The 18398-nt window shown below is 35.3% G+C and overlaps 2 protein-coding genes across 4 annotated transcripts in view; both read right to left on the minus strand.

The window, feature by feature from the left end:
• The window catches only part of TSG101 (tumor susceptibility 101), an 18827-nt gene continuing 429 nt past the window's right edge, over positions 1-18398 (minus strand). The window contains exons 2-10 of the mRNA XM_057412742.1: positions 15663-15747; positions 13812-13877; positions 13071-13234; positions 11988-12114; positions 9328-9394; positions 7558-7649; positions 3162-3364; positions 1486-1725; positions 1-338 (exon numbers count right to left, since the gene is read on the minus strand). Coding sequence (XP_057268725.1) covers positions 249-338; positions 1486-1725; positions 3162-3364; positions 7558-7649; positions 9328-9394; positions 11988-12114; positions 13071-13234; positions 13812-13877; positions 15663-15747 — 1134 coding nt within the window. The 3' untranslated portion in view covers positions 1-248. The remainder of the gene's footprint in view (positions 339-1485; positions 1726-3161; positions 3365-7557; positions 7650-9327; positions 9395-11987; positions 12115-13070; positions 13235-13811; positions 13878-15662; positions 15748-18398) is intronic.
• Positions 15667-18398, minus strand: part of UEVLD (UEV and lactate/malate dehyrogenase domains) — a 26764-nt gene continuing 24032 nt past the window's right edge. For all 3 annotated transcript variants that reach the window (XM_057412740.1, XM_057412738.1, XM_057412739.1), the window contains exon 13: positions 15667-15747. In XM_057412740.1, the coding sequence (XP_057268723.1) occupies positions 15729-15747 (19 nt within the window). In that variant the 3' untranslated portion in view covers positions 15667-15728. The remainder of the gene's footprint in view (positions 15748-18398) is intronic.

Consider the following 18398-nt stretch of genomic DNA (forward strand, 5'->3'; position numbering starts at 1 on the left):
TTCTGTAGAGGAAGAAAATATGCAATGAGTTTTATTCAGCATTAAGTCCACCAGCACAAAGATTACAGGAGATAGAAAGTGCATTAATAAAAGCTAGTCTTTACCAAAAAGAAAATATATTATTGATTCAAAATATCTTACACTTGAATGATGTAATAACTTATTCTGGGCACCTACTGATTAAGAGAAATACCAAGAGAATGGCTGCTTCATAAGGAAATTTAACTTCCCAGGGAAAGTCTGAGAATTTAGTAGAGATCACTGAGTCCAGCAGTCTTCCTTGCTTTCTGCATCAATGCCCTCAGCTGGAACTGCTTGCGAGACAGAAGACGTACATGCTGCAGAAAGAAAGAACAGGTGGCTATTGTGAAAGTTTTGATAAAATCTTAATTACATTGCAATACAATTTATTATTTTTTTGACACGTTCCATGACCCAAACAGGATGTTTGGTTTTTTTTTGGAAACATTAAATGTATTAGTCTACTAAATGGCATCTTCTTGGCTTAAAATGACTTGCAGAGGGCTACCAAATACAATCACTACAGTATATTTTTTTGTGATTTTTATTATTAACTCTGCACATAATCTTATCAAAGAGTAGAAATACGTTCTCGAGGTGAAAACAGAGTAATGCACACCTCACAGTGCAGAGCACAGTTCTTTTAACAGTAGATAAACAGAACTACAGAAGGAAATAACATTTCTCTATGCAGTCCATTGTACACTGGATGTTAAAAGCAAAGCTTAAGTGTTAACTTGGGAGAACCTCAGCTGCTAGAAGAAGGAAGGACTGGTAACTCTTGTTATCCAATGGCCCCAGTACGGATCATTAACACTGCTGCACACTCATCTTTCCAGATCCAATGGCAACATTAATTACTGAGATACATGTTTTCTGTAGTTTTATTCCACATTAAAAAGTGGGTTTAATATTTTCAAAATTACAGATCTGTTATTATTTCATGAGCTATCATGATGTACATAAGTTCAAAATAAACGAAGGTTATTAGATCAGACATGGTATGAAAACTTTCAGCATTAAGGACAGCAAAGAAAGGGAACAAAATGTCTAAGAAGGTCCCTACTAGAGACACAAAACTAGCTGGCTTTTCCCCCCACTATGATTCTAACACTCCACTGGCTTCCTCAGCAGAGGCAACCACAGACTTCAAGTGAAAAGCTGTCTGAATGCTCCCATCACTCTTAAAGTTGTTTTCTCCAGAATTAGCATGCCCACCAAATAGAAAGCTTATGTTGACACTTGCACCTGTCTAATGAGAAATCACTTTGTATCTATAATGCTTCTACAATTGGTCCTTTATCATAATTCTGAAATACCTCTTTAAAACTTTTTCAACAGAAAAGTGTTTGTTTTTACTCTTTCGTGAAGAAATTACTAACATTAATAAGCTGAACAAAAGAGTTCAAAGTATTTAAAGGCATTTAAACAGCACATCTTAAAAAACACCCCAAGAAAGCGTACCTTTAAAAAGACATCTAGATCTATCACTCCACGTCTCAATGCTTCACCAAGATAGAAGATGGTATCTTCAATTGCATTTTCTTCTGCATATAAGTTCAGGATCTGCTTGTAAAGTGGTGCTGTAGGAATAATAACTTCATCTATATCATTATTTTCTGATTGATTTTCCATCTTCTCTAAGGCAGAACTGAGCTCCTCATCCTTCTTCTTGAGAAGTTCAATGTTCTTGTCAACTTCAGCCTAAAAATAATTAAGACATTTGTTTATTTCTTAGGTCTTAAGAGCTGAATGTCTTCTTGTGATAGAGCTGTCAAGATGAAAGATTTTTAGACATGCTGGTTGATTCTTTACTTTTTTACTCATCTCTATTATGACCTTTTGCAAAAGAAAGAGCTACCAATCTACAGATTTTGGATTCGTTTTTTAAAAGGCTGTTTTAGTTAATGTCAAACCACTATCAATTTGTCACTGTAAAGAAGGCTGGCTAACAGTTTTTATGTATTCTGAATATGCCATATATAAGGAAAAATAACCATTCAAACTAGCTAACAGTAATAAAAGCAAAAAAAAGCATTTCCTCTGGAAATATGCCTTTTGGAGTAACTTCATATACAAGTTGTTTGACTATGGACCAAGCAAACTGTGCAGACAGGAAACAAAATATGCTGGCCTTACACACTAATGGTAACTATAATGTAACTGCATCTGTATGAGATGTACTTCCTTTTGCTACTTTTGAATTTGCCTCTCAGTATTTTTGAGGTCCCAACAGTTAACACACTGGAAGAAACTGTACAGCACTGTTTTTTTCTCATGACATTCAGACTATTATCATATTCCACTCTCTGTCCTCACCGTCTTTTTTCCAGACTGAAATCCTAGCTTATTTACCAGACAACTTATATGGAAGCTGTCTGATATGCTGGATCATGCTTCTTGCCTTTGCATCAAACATCTGCAGTTCTATTATGTCCTTTCTTTCCAAGATAGGAAAGACTAGAATTACACACTATATTTAAAGTGGCACATTACAGATTTATATGATGGTAATAATGGTAACCCCTGCTCTCTAGTTCTGATTAATAATTTCTTATTTTTTTTTAAATCTTACCCAAGCACTGAGCTGGTTTCAGAAACTGATCACCAATCCCAAAAATCTTACTCCTGGGCAGTCATGCAAGGAGCAGATGGACTAAGCAGATGTCAGGCCTTAAGGAAAAACTGCAGGAATTTCTGGGCATGCAGAGTAGGAGAGGCTTTTGTCTGAAAAAGGCTGCAAGTTATACAAGGAGGCTGTGGCTAAAATCAGCATCTCTGCATTAAGACACTGAAATGTTCTGCAGTGCTGCTGTTACACACTATTATCCAGAAATTATGAAATAATCTCACACCACTGACATCTTTCACACAGAGAGTGGGGAAAAAAATAATACTGCTCCTTTACCACTGAACAATGATGTTTGTAAGATACATGCAGGAAAATGCATCTTACAGTCACTGCTATTTCTGGCATGCACCTCAATTGGGAAAGAGAATATATATTTCAAAAGCAATACACTGGAAGTTTTGATATTTCTATCATGTTTAATAATGAATTATTAAATTCATTAGTGAGCCTCTGCTCACTACTACGAATGCTCAAGGTACAGAGAGACCGGTGTTTCATCTCAGCTTACCACCTCTTGATCCAGGCGAGTTACCATCTCTTCCAGTTTCTGGTGTCCTTTCTTCAGGTCTTCCTCTGTCCGTTTCAAGGCATTGAGTTCAGCTTGTGCACGATCCATTTCTTCTTTCATCCGCCATCTCAGTTTATCACTGACTGCTGAAATAAGGGAAGCGCGGATGGTATCCTCACTGATAGTTCCGTCTCTACTGGGTCCTGCACAAGAAAATCCACAAGCAGAAAATTATCTCTGTTCTTCCGTATCTATTTCAGCAATACTTTTCAGAAGCTGCATGTACTTTGGCAATACAAGACAGCAAAATAACAGTAAAATAAACTATTTTCCATACTAATTTCCAGAAGCAGTGAAGAGACCACAGCAAGATAAAACACATTATGATGTTCACAAGTAAATTTTAGTGTATTCATTCACTTTATGAATACAGAAAATATACAGTATTCATTCACTTTACTATTCCCATATCCACAATCTTTTAATTTAAACATGGGCTGGCCATTTCCCCCAAAGTCTACAAATGTTAGTCCAAGTCCTTTTAAAAATGACTAAGTTCTGGTAAACTCTGCAGGAATATATTCAACCACAATTAATGTAATGACTGGCTTGAGACAGTCAATTTGCCTATAGGCACTCTATCTTGAGGCTTTTCAAGTGACTACTTTGCTGTGGTTGTTTTTACAATTATTATCTATCAGTCATCCTAGCGCAGGTATGGGAGGCCAGTAAAACAATCAGCATTAATACAGCACATCTGTTATTGAGGCAATCTTACTTTAAAAAGTAACATTTATTAAAAGATTATAAAGCAGAGAGAAATTATAATCAACTGCATTGGCACATGGTTTATAGACATGTTCTAGCAGACCAAAAATAGATCTAACAGTTACAACTGAGGCTACAACCTTTTTTGATTGAGTGCTAAGTACAACTTGTAATTTCAGTTTATTAAATCACATTTTGATGCAGCAATACTAGAAAATATAATAGTCCCTTTCCCTCTGAAGCACTAGAGACTTTCACATTTACGCCTGAATATTACTATTGCTTTTGCAAATCAGCTTTTCAATGAGATTACCAGGAAACTCTGATTGCTTCAGAGAATGTGAAGTGGCTACTGGTTGCAGAACTCTATCTGAATTTATCACAAACCACTTAAACCACTTTTCCACAGGAAAAACTGGAATGTCAGAGTTTCCTCATGCTTGTGCCTCATGCCTTTTAGACCAGTGAAATTTCAATTGTAACAACTACTAAGAAAGGAAGAATTGTATCAAGTTTTGTGCCTAAGCATTCCACCTTTTTTGGATGAAACAAGGAGATCTCAAGCTCTGTAACTGAAAAGAAAATTTGCAAAAATTTGCTGAAATACACCAGAGTATCTTTTTATCCTGAGACAGTTATCAAAACCCTGAAGCTGTTACAGTATAACATACACTACAATACCTACTAGCCTAGATCTCAAAAAATTACAAACTAAAAACACATCATCAAGCCTCCCATGATTGTTACCTGGCTAAAGACAAAACCATTAGCATATCTTTTGGGTTTCTTCCTAAAGGATCAGAAAAATGTCTCAAGTCAACTGAAATCCAATCAACCTCTTCACTGTTCTTAGTAATCACAGGCCCCCAGAAGAAGCAAAAGCAAACAAGTAATTCAAACAATACATAAATTTTGTCATTAAATACAATAGTTCAGAGACTGTATTTTTAGAGTAAATTAAAAGTGCATTTTTTAGAGTAAATTAAACTAACATGAATAGTGCTAAATATAATTTTCAATATGTTATTGGCAGTGCTCAGTAACTAAAATTTGATTAACTAAGAATAAGATTCAATAATTTTACTACAATTGTGCAGGAAGAGGGCTATTCAGTGAAATTTCAGCATTACAGTGTTACTGGTGTAGTATCTTCCTGATAATTAGCAACAATTCAGGACAAAGTTTAAAAATCTAAACACTGCCTTTAGAAACTAGCATCTCAATGGAAAATTAACACTTTTCTGTTAGGGTAACATCATAATTATAAAAATAAATAAATAAATAACTACTTGGGGTGTCTGTTGTTATCCTTACACTAACAAATGCAAACTGCTGTTGAGAGGACTGCACACCTGAGAATTCTTAAAAGACCCAGTGGATTTTTTTTTTTATACTTCTGCTGCTAACAGAACAAGACAGCACAAATTCACCTTTCTTCCCTATGACTTTTATTCTATTCCTGACCACAAAACCTACAGCAAACCAGATATGTGGAAAAATAAAGCTATGCAAACGACATGAAAGAAACTATGGGAAGATGCACATCACACTACTAATCTGGCAAATTCTTCTAAAATTAAGAAAGCATCACAGTTTGATAATTACTAATATATGAGCACTTTCCTTACATACAGACTGCACCCGAATTTTTTTCTTTTTTTTTTTTTAGATTACAAAGCTAATTACTATTGGAAAAAAGAGATTCGATTATTAATCAACTGCTGCAAATATTGCCTTATGAAAATATAAATATCCCAACATCTAATCTGATTTACAGCTCTGTCTTAAGCAATTCACCCTGTTACCAGCCAATAAAATCATTTTCAATATTTGGTTACCTAACCAGCAGAATCAGCAACATAAGTTGTCAAATGGCACCACACACACAAACCCAGGAATTCATCACTTCTGCTTCATATGGAAAGGGGAAAAGAACAGTACTTTCCATACTGAGAATTAAAATTTGAACCAGGTCAGTCAAACTACCTGGGACAAAGAGTTTATTCACTGTTTAGGAATTATTCACTGTTTATTCATTCTTTAAGGCAGACAAATGTAAATACAGAGGTACCAAAGCAAAACAAAAAGGTCCAGTTTCACTCTAAAATTAGCACAATTTCAGTTATTATTTACTTTACACAATGAATTACTCTCTAATACAAAGTCAGAACCACCCATCAGTTCTACTTTTTCCCCTCCAAAATCAGCATAATTTCAGTTACTATTTACTTTATGTAATTAATTATTTTCTAACACAAAGTCAGAACCAGCCACCAGTTCTACTTTTTTCCCCTCTTCCTGATATCCCTCATGCTGGGAGATTTTATACAAGGCTCACTTTAACAGTAAAGCAGGACACAGAACAAAGAAAAAATAAAATCACAATGCACCTAATACATTGAAAGTTCACACAGAAATAACAGATAGGAAAGAGGTCTTTGAACATATAAAGGATCATTTTAATACAGCTCAATTAGATTTTATGTATCTTCTTAAAGAGCATGAACCCTTAGCATTTCCTGTCACTTCTATAATTAGCCCAGCTTGGGGAAAATTTTATGGCACAGCCATTAAACCCACAGAGCACTGAAATCCTTAGCATTTACCAGGTGGAGTCCAGTTTCAGAAGTGACCTTACAGAATCATCAAACTGCTACCTGCACCAGAAAGGTAATTAATGGCAGATGGCTGAACAAAATCTTGAAGGACTTTTTGAAAAAAACAGCTATTACTAAAACCTTCGCTACTCTGAATGAGTATGAATGAAGAACCTATGGATGCATTTTTAAATTATGGTGCAAGAGACTGCAAATGATAGATACTCCGAACAAGGTCACAAAAGAGTCTACGTCCTTACTGTAACTGCTCCAAAAGGACTATCATCCGATTGGAAAGTTATTGCACTTTCTACTTAACTATATCATTTAGACCTTTATCACTGGTTCCCAATATGCTACACATACACTAAAATTTAGGTGCTGAGTGGAAACCAAGCTAATATATTTTGCCAGCAAAGGGCCATAGGGCAGCAGACTAGGAAAAGACACATGTTAATACTCTAGATCTTGCTGATGAAGGGAAGAAAGAAAGAAGTGACAAGAAAAGATCATTAAGAAGCAACACTGAAGAGGCTGGAGAGGAAACTCAGTAAAAATGAAGCTCATTCCAAAGGCACTGGAAACCTCTGCTTTAGACAGCTATGACTTCTGGAGTAAGGAAAGTATAAATAAAGAGTAAAAAAAGTGAGTCCAGTAGATGATTAAATGAGGACAAAAGCATTTTTATAAACCATGACCATGAACAGAGCAATGCGGACAATCAGAAGTCACCTACAGTTAAAGGGGAGAATAAAATACTTAAGGTAGTTACATGCAGTATTCTTCAAAATATTCATAGAGCACACACAATGCATTGTACAAACCCAGGAGCTTATCATTTTCCTAAATTAATAAAATATAAGGTGAAGAACATAAATTGTATTTTATTCTTCTTTTGAGTAACTTCTAGAATTGAATATAAATATTTTGGAAGGCCAGATTAAGAACAATACATTCTTTTCCCCATTTTCTTTACATATCAGTTATAGAGAGATGCTTCACTTCAGAGAAATTCTTTTAAAGCTACTCACCAACAGTAGTCACAGGAGGCTGAGAAGGGTAGTACGGAACACTAGTAGTTGCTGGAAATGGAACACCACCAGCAAAAGGATAGTTTGGGTAGCTGTTTTGACAAAGACAGATATGCTAGTGTTATGTAATTATTTGTAAAATATCACCAGAAAGTTTAAATTGCAGGCCAAGTTATACTACTTCTCTTTTCCTGTTCATATTAACATCTTCCACAATTTATATTTGCGGCATGATTTCAGAAGATAAATCACTTTATCTGAAATCCTATCTAGTTACTGTCTGGTCTTGCCATGCAATTTATAACTTTCCATATGAAAACACAAATGTATCCAAAAGAAATTATTCTAGTTAAAAACTCACAAACAGCAATTGCCATTTAATACCTTTAATATGAGAACAGTTAACAAGATGATTGCTGAACTGCTTTATGTAAACCTAAAACTGTTGAGCAGTTGCAAGATGAAAATCCTCCAGAAATTCTCAGCCCTGCTCTGAAGGATGAAGGAAACAGAAGTATTCAACGGTTCACTAAAACAATTGTGAGATAACATATAATGAGACAGGCTACGTTACCTTTCTAAAACACATTTATTATCAGCTGAAACAAGGACTCAATTTAACCAGTAACAGACTAACAAACATCTGTATACAGCAAAGTATTAACCACAGCTGTAAGTAAACCAAATGGTCCAAGAAAACATGTGAAATACAAAATAAGTATATTCTGTGCCTCTCCAGATAACTGCAAATTTTATAGTTCTTAAGACTTTTTCTGTTTATTACTAAATTATCTAATTTTTGAAATAGGTCTAGTACTCATTTTTGTTCAAACATTAAGATCACTTTAAACAAATGTATTTAGGAGGAAGTAGCTTACCATAAAAAGTTATCAAAACCCCATTTTAATTTCTTTAAAACATAACACCCCACTTTCCTAATACTTACAGGGGTTTATTTTCTTTTTTAATCAAAATGTTATTTATTACAGCAACCCCTCATATGCTCCTAACATAAAATCAGGACATTAGGACATTAATAACAAGAATAATTATTTATGGTGTAAAAAAAATGTAGGTACACACTAGGAGGCAGTAATCAGCATCTTAGTGCTTCTTAACACAGAACTGCTAGTCTTCTGGAAAAGCTTTATTCCAAACTCCTATAAAATTTATTTAATTAAAAAAGTCTTGCTTTGTATTAATAAAAAGCTTTTAAAATAGTTTTGTTCCCTGCAAATTCTCTTGGAGTGCTCTGAGTTAAATCCACATTTATGCTGGAGTGAAGGTTTGTGTTAATCCAGCAATTGTTTTGTTCAATGTTTGGACTTGCTGATTACGCCAAACGACACTAACAATGCTAATAAGTCACCCAAACTGTAGGAGCACATTTCTTTCTATATCATGTAAACATATCAACCTTACAAAACCTAATCTGATACAGCAGGGAAACAAGATAACATGTGGGAATTAGGTAATAACTTTCAAAATATATTCTCAAGTATAATACATACTTTATATATTATTTATATATATATTCAAAATGATCTTATCAAGTATATTGTATCTGAGCAAGCAGCACTAAGAAAGCTAAATCTTTCTCAAGCTTTCTTCTGGCTATTAACAAGAATTCAGTCCTCACTTAAAAAAAAACCCACCTGCTAATGCAATAATTATACAAGAAATACACCATAACCAAAATGAAACTAATACTAGATACTATCCAGTGAAACTGTGTATCATGTAAATGATGATGGTATCACGGGCTCTCACCTTGGGTTTGGAGTGCTTCCTGCTGGATAGGGAGATATTCCACCTGGAATGCCTGGTACATACGAAGCTAAATAAAATAATGATTTTTCATATTTTTACTTTTCAGGAGTTTAGTAATATAAGGCCACATATATATTAATCCGCAGTAAGATCCTTCTCAAAATGTTACTGAACAGTAAATACAGTATAACACAATGAAACAAGAAGTTTCAGAGAGAAGTCATGCTATGGCCAAATCCCCTCAAGAATGCTTACCCTGCATCCTCTAACACCATCACTTCTCCCAACACTCCCAGACATTTCCCATGCTGCTGTCATGCAGCTTGGCAAGAAGGATACATGCAGATGTTTGCTGTTTGCTACCTCTGTGCCAACTGCCCAAGTGGCTGTTTCCCCCCACATAACAGCTAAACTGCAGAGGACCTAGCCTCCACGTATTGACCAGTTAGAATTTCCTTTCTGTAGCCAAGCACATTTTCACAAAATGCAGACAAATTTTGCATGTCTAAAGATTCTACCTCCACCTATCAACTGTGGTTAAAATATTTTCAAAAGTATTTTGATTCAAGAGAGAATATGAGAACTGTAATTTAAGTAATTTACACATTCCTTAGATCAACTAGCTAGAACACCTTTCACTGTGTATTTTTTTTCCTAATTGTTACTTTATACTAACCACTGCATGGATGAAAATGGATATTGATTTAAAAATACGTAACAAATAGTTGAACCAGTAAAGTAAAATGTGGATATACAAGAAAGAGTATCTGCAGCTGGGGAATTCAGAAAAAAAAGAAAGCATGTTATTAAAGATGACACACCTGAACAGCTGTCTCCATTTCTAACATGTACAGCTGAAAAACAAAGTAACCTTTCAAATGTAGCCATTGTTCTCTACTCATTCAATGACGTGTGTCATTTCTGTACCTTCAGAGTAGTTAGACTTCGCGACAGTTGACCAGCTGTTTAACAATCCAACCATGAGCTTACCCAGTCATTTCTGCTATTTAGAAGTAATGCTTCTAAAACAATTAACAGAACATACACATATCTAAGACCTTAGCAATTTTAAGTTTCTTCTTGGAAATCTTACTAATTCTATTATAAAAATTATGTCTTGAATATATTTATTTCATATTTCTAGTAATTTTAGGAATATTGTATCAAATAGCTTTTCTTAAGAGCCAAGCTATTTTTTTATCCTTGAATACCTCAAATGATTCAATTTTTTAACCTGAGCTTCATTTCTTCTTAAACACTGCATCTAGAACTTTAAAACACAAACAAACAAACCTAAATGTCTGTAAAATAAGGAAAAACTGACTGCACTAGTAAATCAAAGTAGCCATTAACAATTTGAAAATCCTGAAACATTTCCACTAGAATTACTACAGCTATGCTACCACAGAGTGCTTACAAGAATAATCAAGCCTGTTTCCACTGATGGTCCTTCCTTGAAGCACAACAGGTCACTGTCTCTACTAAATCCATACTTGTACTGACACCCTCTCGTCTTGGAAAATCACAACAGCAGAACCATCTAGTGCTCCTATACTTAAGCTAGTTCTGGACAAACTAAATAGTCCTAAACACCTTCAGCCAACTATGCCTAATGGTCCCGTTTATGTTTATTGCCCTTTTGTTCACATGTTAAGAACCTAAGACTTTGTTAAAAATGCTTTCTGCTGGAAAAAGACTTGAGCTTTTCACATGTAACACTATGATGTGATAAAAGCCATATTTCAACAGAAAACAGACACAGACTTAACAATACAGCAAAAATATATAATCTTAAATACAGCTACTCTAGTATTAAATTCTGGTAGAACTGTCATAATATCATTAAACAATCTGCAGTTAATCTGCTCCCCCTTCCCTCCTGCCTCAGTCTTTGGCTTGAGTAGGTCTACTCTACTGGTACGTTTTTCCACCAAGGCAGAGTCTCAGAAGATTTTCAAGGATTTTCTGTTTCTCACTTCCTCTTTTCCCCTACCCACCTACCCTCAGTCTTTAAAATAAGATGTCTCCAGAAATTTAAATAAGTATAGGATTTTAAAAGTCTTGAGAATTTTTGCAAGAAAGTGAGACTGGGTACTGTGTCAGAGTATCACATCGACAGAAAACAATATAAAAACCATGATGCAGTTTTTATTTCTATATTCAGCCAGCAATTATTAAAAAAACAAACACCAAACAAAAACCAGGAGTGTGAGCATGAGAAACAGAAGCAGTGTGATTCTACTTACGAAATCAAGGGTTGAAGGAAACTTAGCATTAAGAGAATAAAAAAACCCAAAACAAAACATAGAGATGGTTATCTGAATAATTTTTTTAATTATACCGCAATGGTAATGCTTACTGGCTATTTTAAGGGTCGGGGGGGGGGGGGGGGGGGGGGGGGGGCGTTTGTGGGGATTTTGGCTGGTTTGTTATTTTTTTTGTTTTAAAAACAAAATTTTTTTCTCTTTCAAAAGCCAAAAAACTACACACATTCTTCCAACATGGTTCAAACAGGGCAAGTACAGCACAGGTGACTTCATTAGCCAGTAATACAGAAGGTCATTCTAGAGTAGAATACATAATTTGTTGACAAACTTTGCAGAGCAAATGTCACTTTGGAATACGAGTATTTGTAGAAATTAGTAGTCACAACCACTTACTATTTGGTGGGCCTGTTGCCTGGTATGGTGGGTAGCTTGATGAAGCCGTAGGCCGAGAAAAGACTGGAGGTTCCTCACCAAACACAACAATCATGACCTGAATCAGTTCTAGCAAGTCTGACTGGGGCTGTGAAAGTAAGCAAATCACAAAGTGTTGATTTCGCTGACAAGGAGTTTAATAACAAAATGTTATCATTCTATCAGCTCTCAAAACCATCCGTTTGTGTGGTTTGGTGTTTGTTCATTTTTTTTTATACATATGTATGTCTATGAGTATGAGTGTGTGTGTATATGTGCATTTATAACTTCTTTTCTGGATTCCTTTACTGATACCAAACCTAGCCAGCTGGTATTCAAAACTGCATAGCAAAGTACAGCTACAATATTGTTTGCATTCAGAATAAACTGGGGAATACATTGCAATAAAGGACTGAAGACGACTGTGCAATGATGGATTAAAATTATTTTTTAAAAACTTAAATCCACTCTCCAACATGAAAGAGTACAGATCACTAAGTTTTCAGACATTTTGATTTCATACAGCATATAGCTTTTGCTTAGGTTCAGAATGACTCAACAGAAAAAATATTCTAACCCACTATGGAGTGGCACAAATCTCCTTTAAATATAGCTAAGCTGGGCTTCTCAGTTTATATTTAATACAGACACGATTTCATTTCAACAAAATAAGGACAAGCATCATGAAGGCATCACCGCATTAAATATCCTATTTCCAAATTTTCTTAGCTCTACAATCCACTTACTTATTTTTAGCAACCTCTCAAACTGAATGAATTCTGTATCACGTGTATCTTAGATGTTCCTCTTGCTTGTGCAAGACCTGCATCCTGCATCCTGATCTAGGCACTCATTTTCCACTATTACCACGCAAGTGCTGAACTACAGAATGCAACGTCCTGAACTTTAGGACATTACAAATAATAAGCAGCTGTTTTCATTAAGAAAAAAACCAAACAGTTTTAAGACCTTAAATGAGGATTACAGGTTTTGCTAAAAATGACACAACAATCTAAAGGCACTCAGAACTGAGCAATTTGAGAATTTCAAGTTCCCTATACTTACATATTTCCACTCATGCAGATAAGGAAGGTATATCTTTCCATTTGCATCAACATGCTTCCCAGTTTTTATTGTCATAGAGCTAGTGGGTTTAACAAAACAAATTGGGGGGTTGAAAGGGTAGGTGTCAAGCAGCCACAGGCAAACTGGGATATTGTATGTGTTACCTAGAAAAGATATTTTGAAAGATTTTAAGTTACTCCAACACTTCAACTGTCCTCTTGTATCAGATTTATGAAAAACTCCTAAACCCAGTAATTTCAACTGCACAGAGTCAGAAGCTGAAGCTTAAATCTACCAGTAACATTCAATAAAGAGCTCACAATATGGCTATGAAGTCAACATTTTTCAAAACAATTTATCTTTGATTTACAATAATCATTTACCACTAATAAACCATCTCATTTGTTCTACAATGCAACATCACTAGACCCTAACGTGAACTGCTAATTGCAGCAATAAATGGTTTGCAACCCTCATTCAACTAGGAAGTTCAAAAAACGTGCAGTACTGAAAGAAATGTTGCAGAGCTGCACAAGATTGACAAAGCAATGCTCAACATTAAAATTTTATTCTGCAGCAAAAATAGGGAACAATTTCTTTAAAACATTATACTTTGGACAAGTAAAGGATTGTGAGAAAACAATGATCACTGAAGTAGTGAAGTTGAATCATGACAAATCTAAATAGTTTTTCATGTAATCTGGAAAAATAATGATAGTGATGATAATTATTAATGCATACCTCTGTAAGGCACAGGAATGGTTCCACTGAGGCTCATCAACTCCCTAGATGAACCATCATTAAAAACTGAAAGGGAACAAAATATTTTTAAAACAAACAACTTTTATGTCTGTTCAGTTTATACTCCATCTGTTAGCAGAAGTTTTCAGAAGTTTCACATATGCCGAACTCAGCTTGAAAGGCTCTGCTCTTGCACATTTATAGACAAGGAAATGACTGTCTGTAGTCTGATAACTTCTTATGAATAACATATTTCTGAGAAATGAGTGACTCATTATTGTTAAACTTCCTTCACTGCAAATAAAACTGTTTCCTCATTCAGAGAAGTAAAACATGTTGGAACCATACAAACTGCTGCAAAGATAACCTCAACTCAAATTTAATTTAGAAAATACCTGAGATTTTAGGTTACAAAGAATTCCTTATGCTTTCTCCAAACAAACAACTCAGCAAGAATACTGACAGTCTCTGGGCTATAGGCATCTATTATATAATCAGTAAAGGTAATTTAACCTAACAATAATACACTGAAGAAACAGAAATGTGTAGCACTTGACTTGCTGCCAAAGCTTTAATCTTAGTTGACAAACTGCACAGGAACCCTGACCTCAGTTTACTGAACTGCTGTATTCAGTTTTCCCATAATTTCAATCCAATACATTATTCTTGCCTGAATAAATCAACTTCTGGCAATACAGTTTTAAATTTCCTAATTTCACCTGAAAGTTTCTAGTCTTAGATTACTTAAATAAGGCTCTATATTTAATTATTAATATAAACTTGAAAACTATCTCAACAGCAATGTACCCAATTTCTTGTTGCTCATTTCATTGCTTCAAATAATACCGACTATTTGTAAATGGTCTGTGCTCAGCCTTTCCCAGGCAGCTTTGAAAGAGTGAGGTAACACAAATGGGCTTCTTGCTACAGGTCAAAGGGACATGGAATTCTGATCCGTATTGTACACACAAACTTGTGTACCGCACACTGTTCCAACCACAGTACTTTCACTATTATTTCTGATTCTCCAGTCAGCGTGACAACTGCTGGCTTGCAGCTATTCAAATTACTCAAGTTAAAACTATTCACCTGTCCATGTCCCTTTTCAGTACTTCTCAATCCAGATTTAGAATTTTGAAAGCAGAAGACAATAAAATCTCTGATGACATATTAGTAATATAAATGAGCTCCCAGAGGAATCCCACAGATGGTAGCTTAAAAAAGGTGATCAGGAGGATGACCTCAGCAGCTATGCTGGCTCACTGTATCTTATGAAACAATGCTCTCAGCCTCTGGAGCTGACCCTAGATATCATCTTAATTCAACGCACTCAAATTTACCCAAAGCCTTTAAAGTAGCCATCAAATAGTGACTGTCATCGTTAATGTACATTAAAAACCGCTTTGTGCCAATTTTCTATGTATTTGACATTGTTTTCTTCATAGTCTTAAGGACTGCCACAATTCCATTTAATGAATTATTTGTTCATCGTTTTGTAGTTCTGTCTAAATAGAACTCTAAAAATATCTTTATATGACAGCATAGCTGAATTTGTAAGATCCCAGCAGTCTCAGGACACCTACCGCTATTACATCACTGAGCAATCAAGCTAAAGTTAAGCTGTGAAAAATGCAACACTTCTTAGCATGTTACACTGACTCAGTAATATAAAAAGGTTATCTTAGAAAATATATTGGAAAATAACTGTGTTTTTAAGGAAATATTGATAATCAAGAAGAGAAACAAATTATGCTTTCTAGTTTTAATCTGCTTTTTCCCCACAAAACCTACCAAACATATCTAAACCATCAACAATTCAATAATAAAAATTTTCTCATTGCACAGACTAACCATATGAATCCATGACAGGTTTGAGGTCCTTGTACTGAGTAATAACACTGGTTGTCTCCTGTATAGTTAGGTCTCTATACTTGTACTGGAAAACAAAACACAGAATCACTTTAGATTAAAAGAAAATAAATTACACTGAAAATTTATTTTACCCAACAGACTGGACTTATGAGAGTTTACATTGACATATGGACATACCTTTCCCCTCTTCTTTTGGAATACGAATTTATTTTTCTACATTACTTAACTGAACACTGCCTATGTAACTTACTGAACTTTAACAAGGTGTCAAGGTGCTTTTAGTCTTAAATGATGATTCATACATCAAGCGATTGGGGGAAAGCATTTTCATTCACATTCTACCGCAACCAGCAGTATTAAGAGATGTATGTGGATCTAAAAAAAAAATAAAATAAATCCCTGCACCTCCAAACAAATACAGTGGTGTTTCCAATATTCCTGATACGCAGATGTCTAGGATCTGAACTGCATAGGTATCTTCCATAGAACTTTGCAGAGCATCACAGTGTTTATCAGTCATTGATCAGTATTTTATCAACTAGAGAGCAGACATTTCAAGGCACGATATTATCTGTCATAATACTGGTTTCACTCCTTCCCTTTAATCAGGAGCAGGGAGTAACTCATAGCACAGAAGTTCAGTAAACCAGACACACTACTACAGAATTTAACAACCTCAGAACTATAATCCACAGACAATAAAGGGCATGCTCCTGGCCAGCAGAGAGCTGGTTCACCAAGCAGTGCAGCTCTTTAACCTTATGGCCATTCTTCCTGGTAACCACCACTAAAAAGAAAAGCAGAAATATAGTCTCTTGACAGTGGTTTTATTGTGATGAAGTTAAAAAAAAATAAAAAATTTACAATCTTTAGATGTCTTAAGGAACACTGACAGCATCCTTTCATTCAACCATGGTAGGAAGACAAAGAGTCCACATGGTGATACATCCCATGCCCAAAGCACACAGATGTTAACATCTGCACAAGAGTCTCAAGTCACTGTATTCAAGGAATAGACAAAACAGTGTCTCCCTGCTCAGCCAACATACTGAGAGTCTGGTGAGTGGTGGCTGTTAGGGCTGATACAACACAGATTTAATTATCTGAGGTGCTTTTAAAAATTAGGTCAAACACCTCAAAATTAAAAGCTTAATATTCTTAAAACTATGAAAGTAGAGATAAGCTTGTAAGATCCCAGCTACCGCCACAAGCAAAATCAAGTGCTACATCAGCTATTAATTTCAGTACTTTGATCCAAATAACCATAGAAGACTGAAGTTCTGTATATTAAAATGACATATGAAGACATTTTTCCTAATAAGAATGATGGCTTTTCTAATTTTGTTTTTATTATTTAAAGCACAAAGGATACTATTTTGTGCTTATTTCTCTTTTCCATTCTAAAGAGTACTACAGTATATAATAAGACAATCTTTTTCATGTGTTCATATAGTAAGTAGTCGTGCATTTCCAAGACGTGTCAAAATCTCTTTGGAAAATAAAAGATCTCAGTGATCTCTACAAAGGTAACTAAACCCAATTAATTTAAATTCTTAATTTCTAAATTTTTTATCCTCCTCCATTCTCAGATGGCAAAGTATCCTCCTCATTTTACATGTCAGGAACAGATCACAGAGTGATGAAGCTTATCAGGACCAAACAGCAAATAAATACCTGAAGTTGAATTTAAACGCTAATGTTCACCCAAACTAGGGCTTAAGTCTTTTGTTATCTCACACACTGCAATATTTAATATTGGAAATATCAGTAAGCTGCTATAGAACAGAAAATGTAACTATTACTGAAAAACAGAGAAACAGTAATTTCATTTTTCTTCAGCTATTACATACACTGTATTTTGGACGTGCCTAGAGAAAGTCAGATGGAGGTATAAAACGGGCAAGCATTGGGAAAAGAGGACACGGGACTATCTTCAATCCTGTTTCTTCTGCGCATGGCAGTAATTCATTTAGGGAAGTCAGGTATATACAACTATACTGACAATGTCATTTGCTGATACCAAGTTAGTATTTAGCACTCATTTTCAAACTGATGAAAAAATCTGTTTATGATTCCATGGAGGTGAAAGACCACTTAATACAGCTTCTTCAGATTTCATCAGATCCTCATCTATGTATTTCATTTTAAAGTTGTGCAAATGTGATAATTAACTGTTGTTAAAAGAATTCCTCCAACCAAAACCATAACTCCCCATAGATATTCAGCCATAGGGATTTTCATTTCAGGCTGCTGGCCATAGCCCTGTTTTCACCTGAAGCTTGACACATCACTGCTTGGCTCTGTATGAATCAGTGACTAATGATTTACCTTTCAAGAAATTTTCTTGGTTCTTTAAACAAGGACGACAAAAAAGCCCATCTTCATCCTTGTCAGTGAAGTTGAACTTGCCTTCCACCTACATTTGAGCAGTGAACACACATGGTGCCCTATAGCCCTACAACCACACTGTAGTTCTGATCCACTTCACTGTATGACAGCCCCAGCTAGGCAAACGGTTTCTACTTAGCTTTTACTGGTAACATCCTAACCCAGAACTAAAGTTTCACAGGACTACAAGTAACAGTATATCCGAGATTTCGGTGCACCATACTTCCCTTTACAAACTAACTCAATTTACAGTTTCCAGGCGGCTGCACACAACCATTTTACACTGCTCGGTCCGGCCGCCGATGCGACTACCCCGGAGCTCCTCGC

Source organism: Pezoporus wallicus, unplaced genomic scaffold (assembly GCF_028554395.1).
Source record: "Pezoporus wallicus isolate ANWC-B61680 ecotype Strahan unplaced genomic scaffold, APGP_CSIRO_Pwel_v1 scaffold_6885, whole genome shotgun sequence".
NCBI lineage: Eukaryota > Metazoa > Chordata > Aves > Psittaciformes > Psittacidae > Pezoporus > Pezoporus wallicus.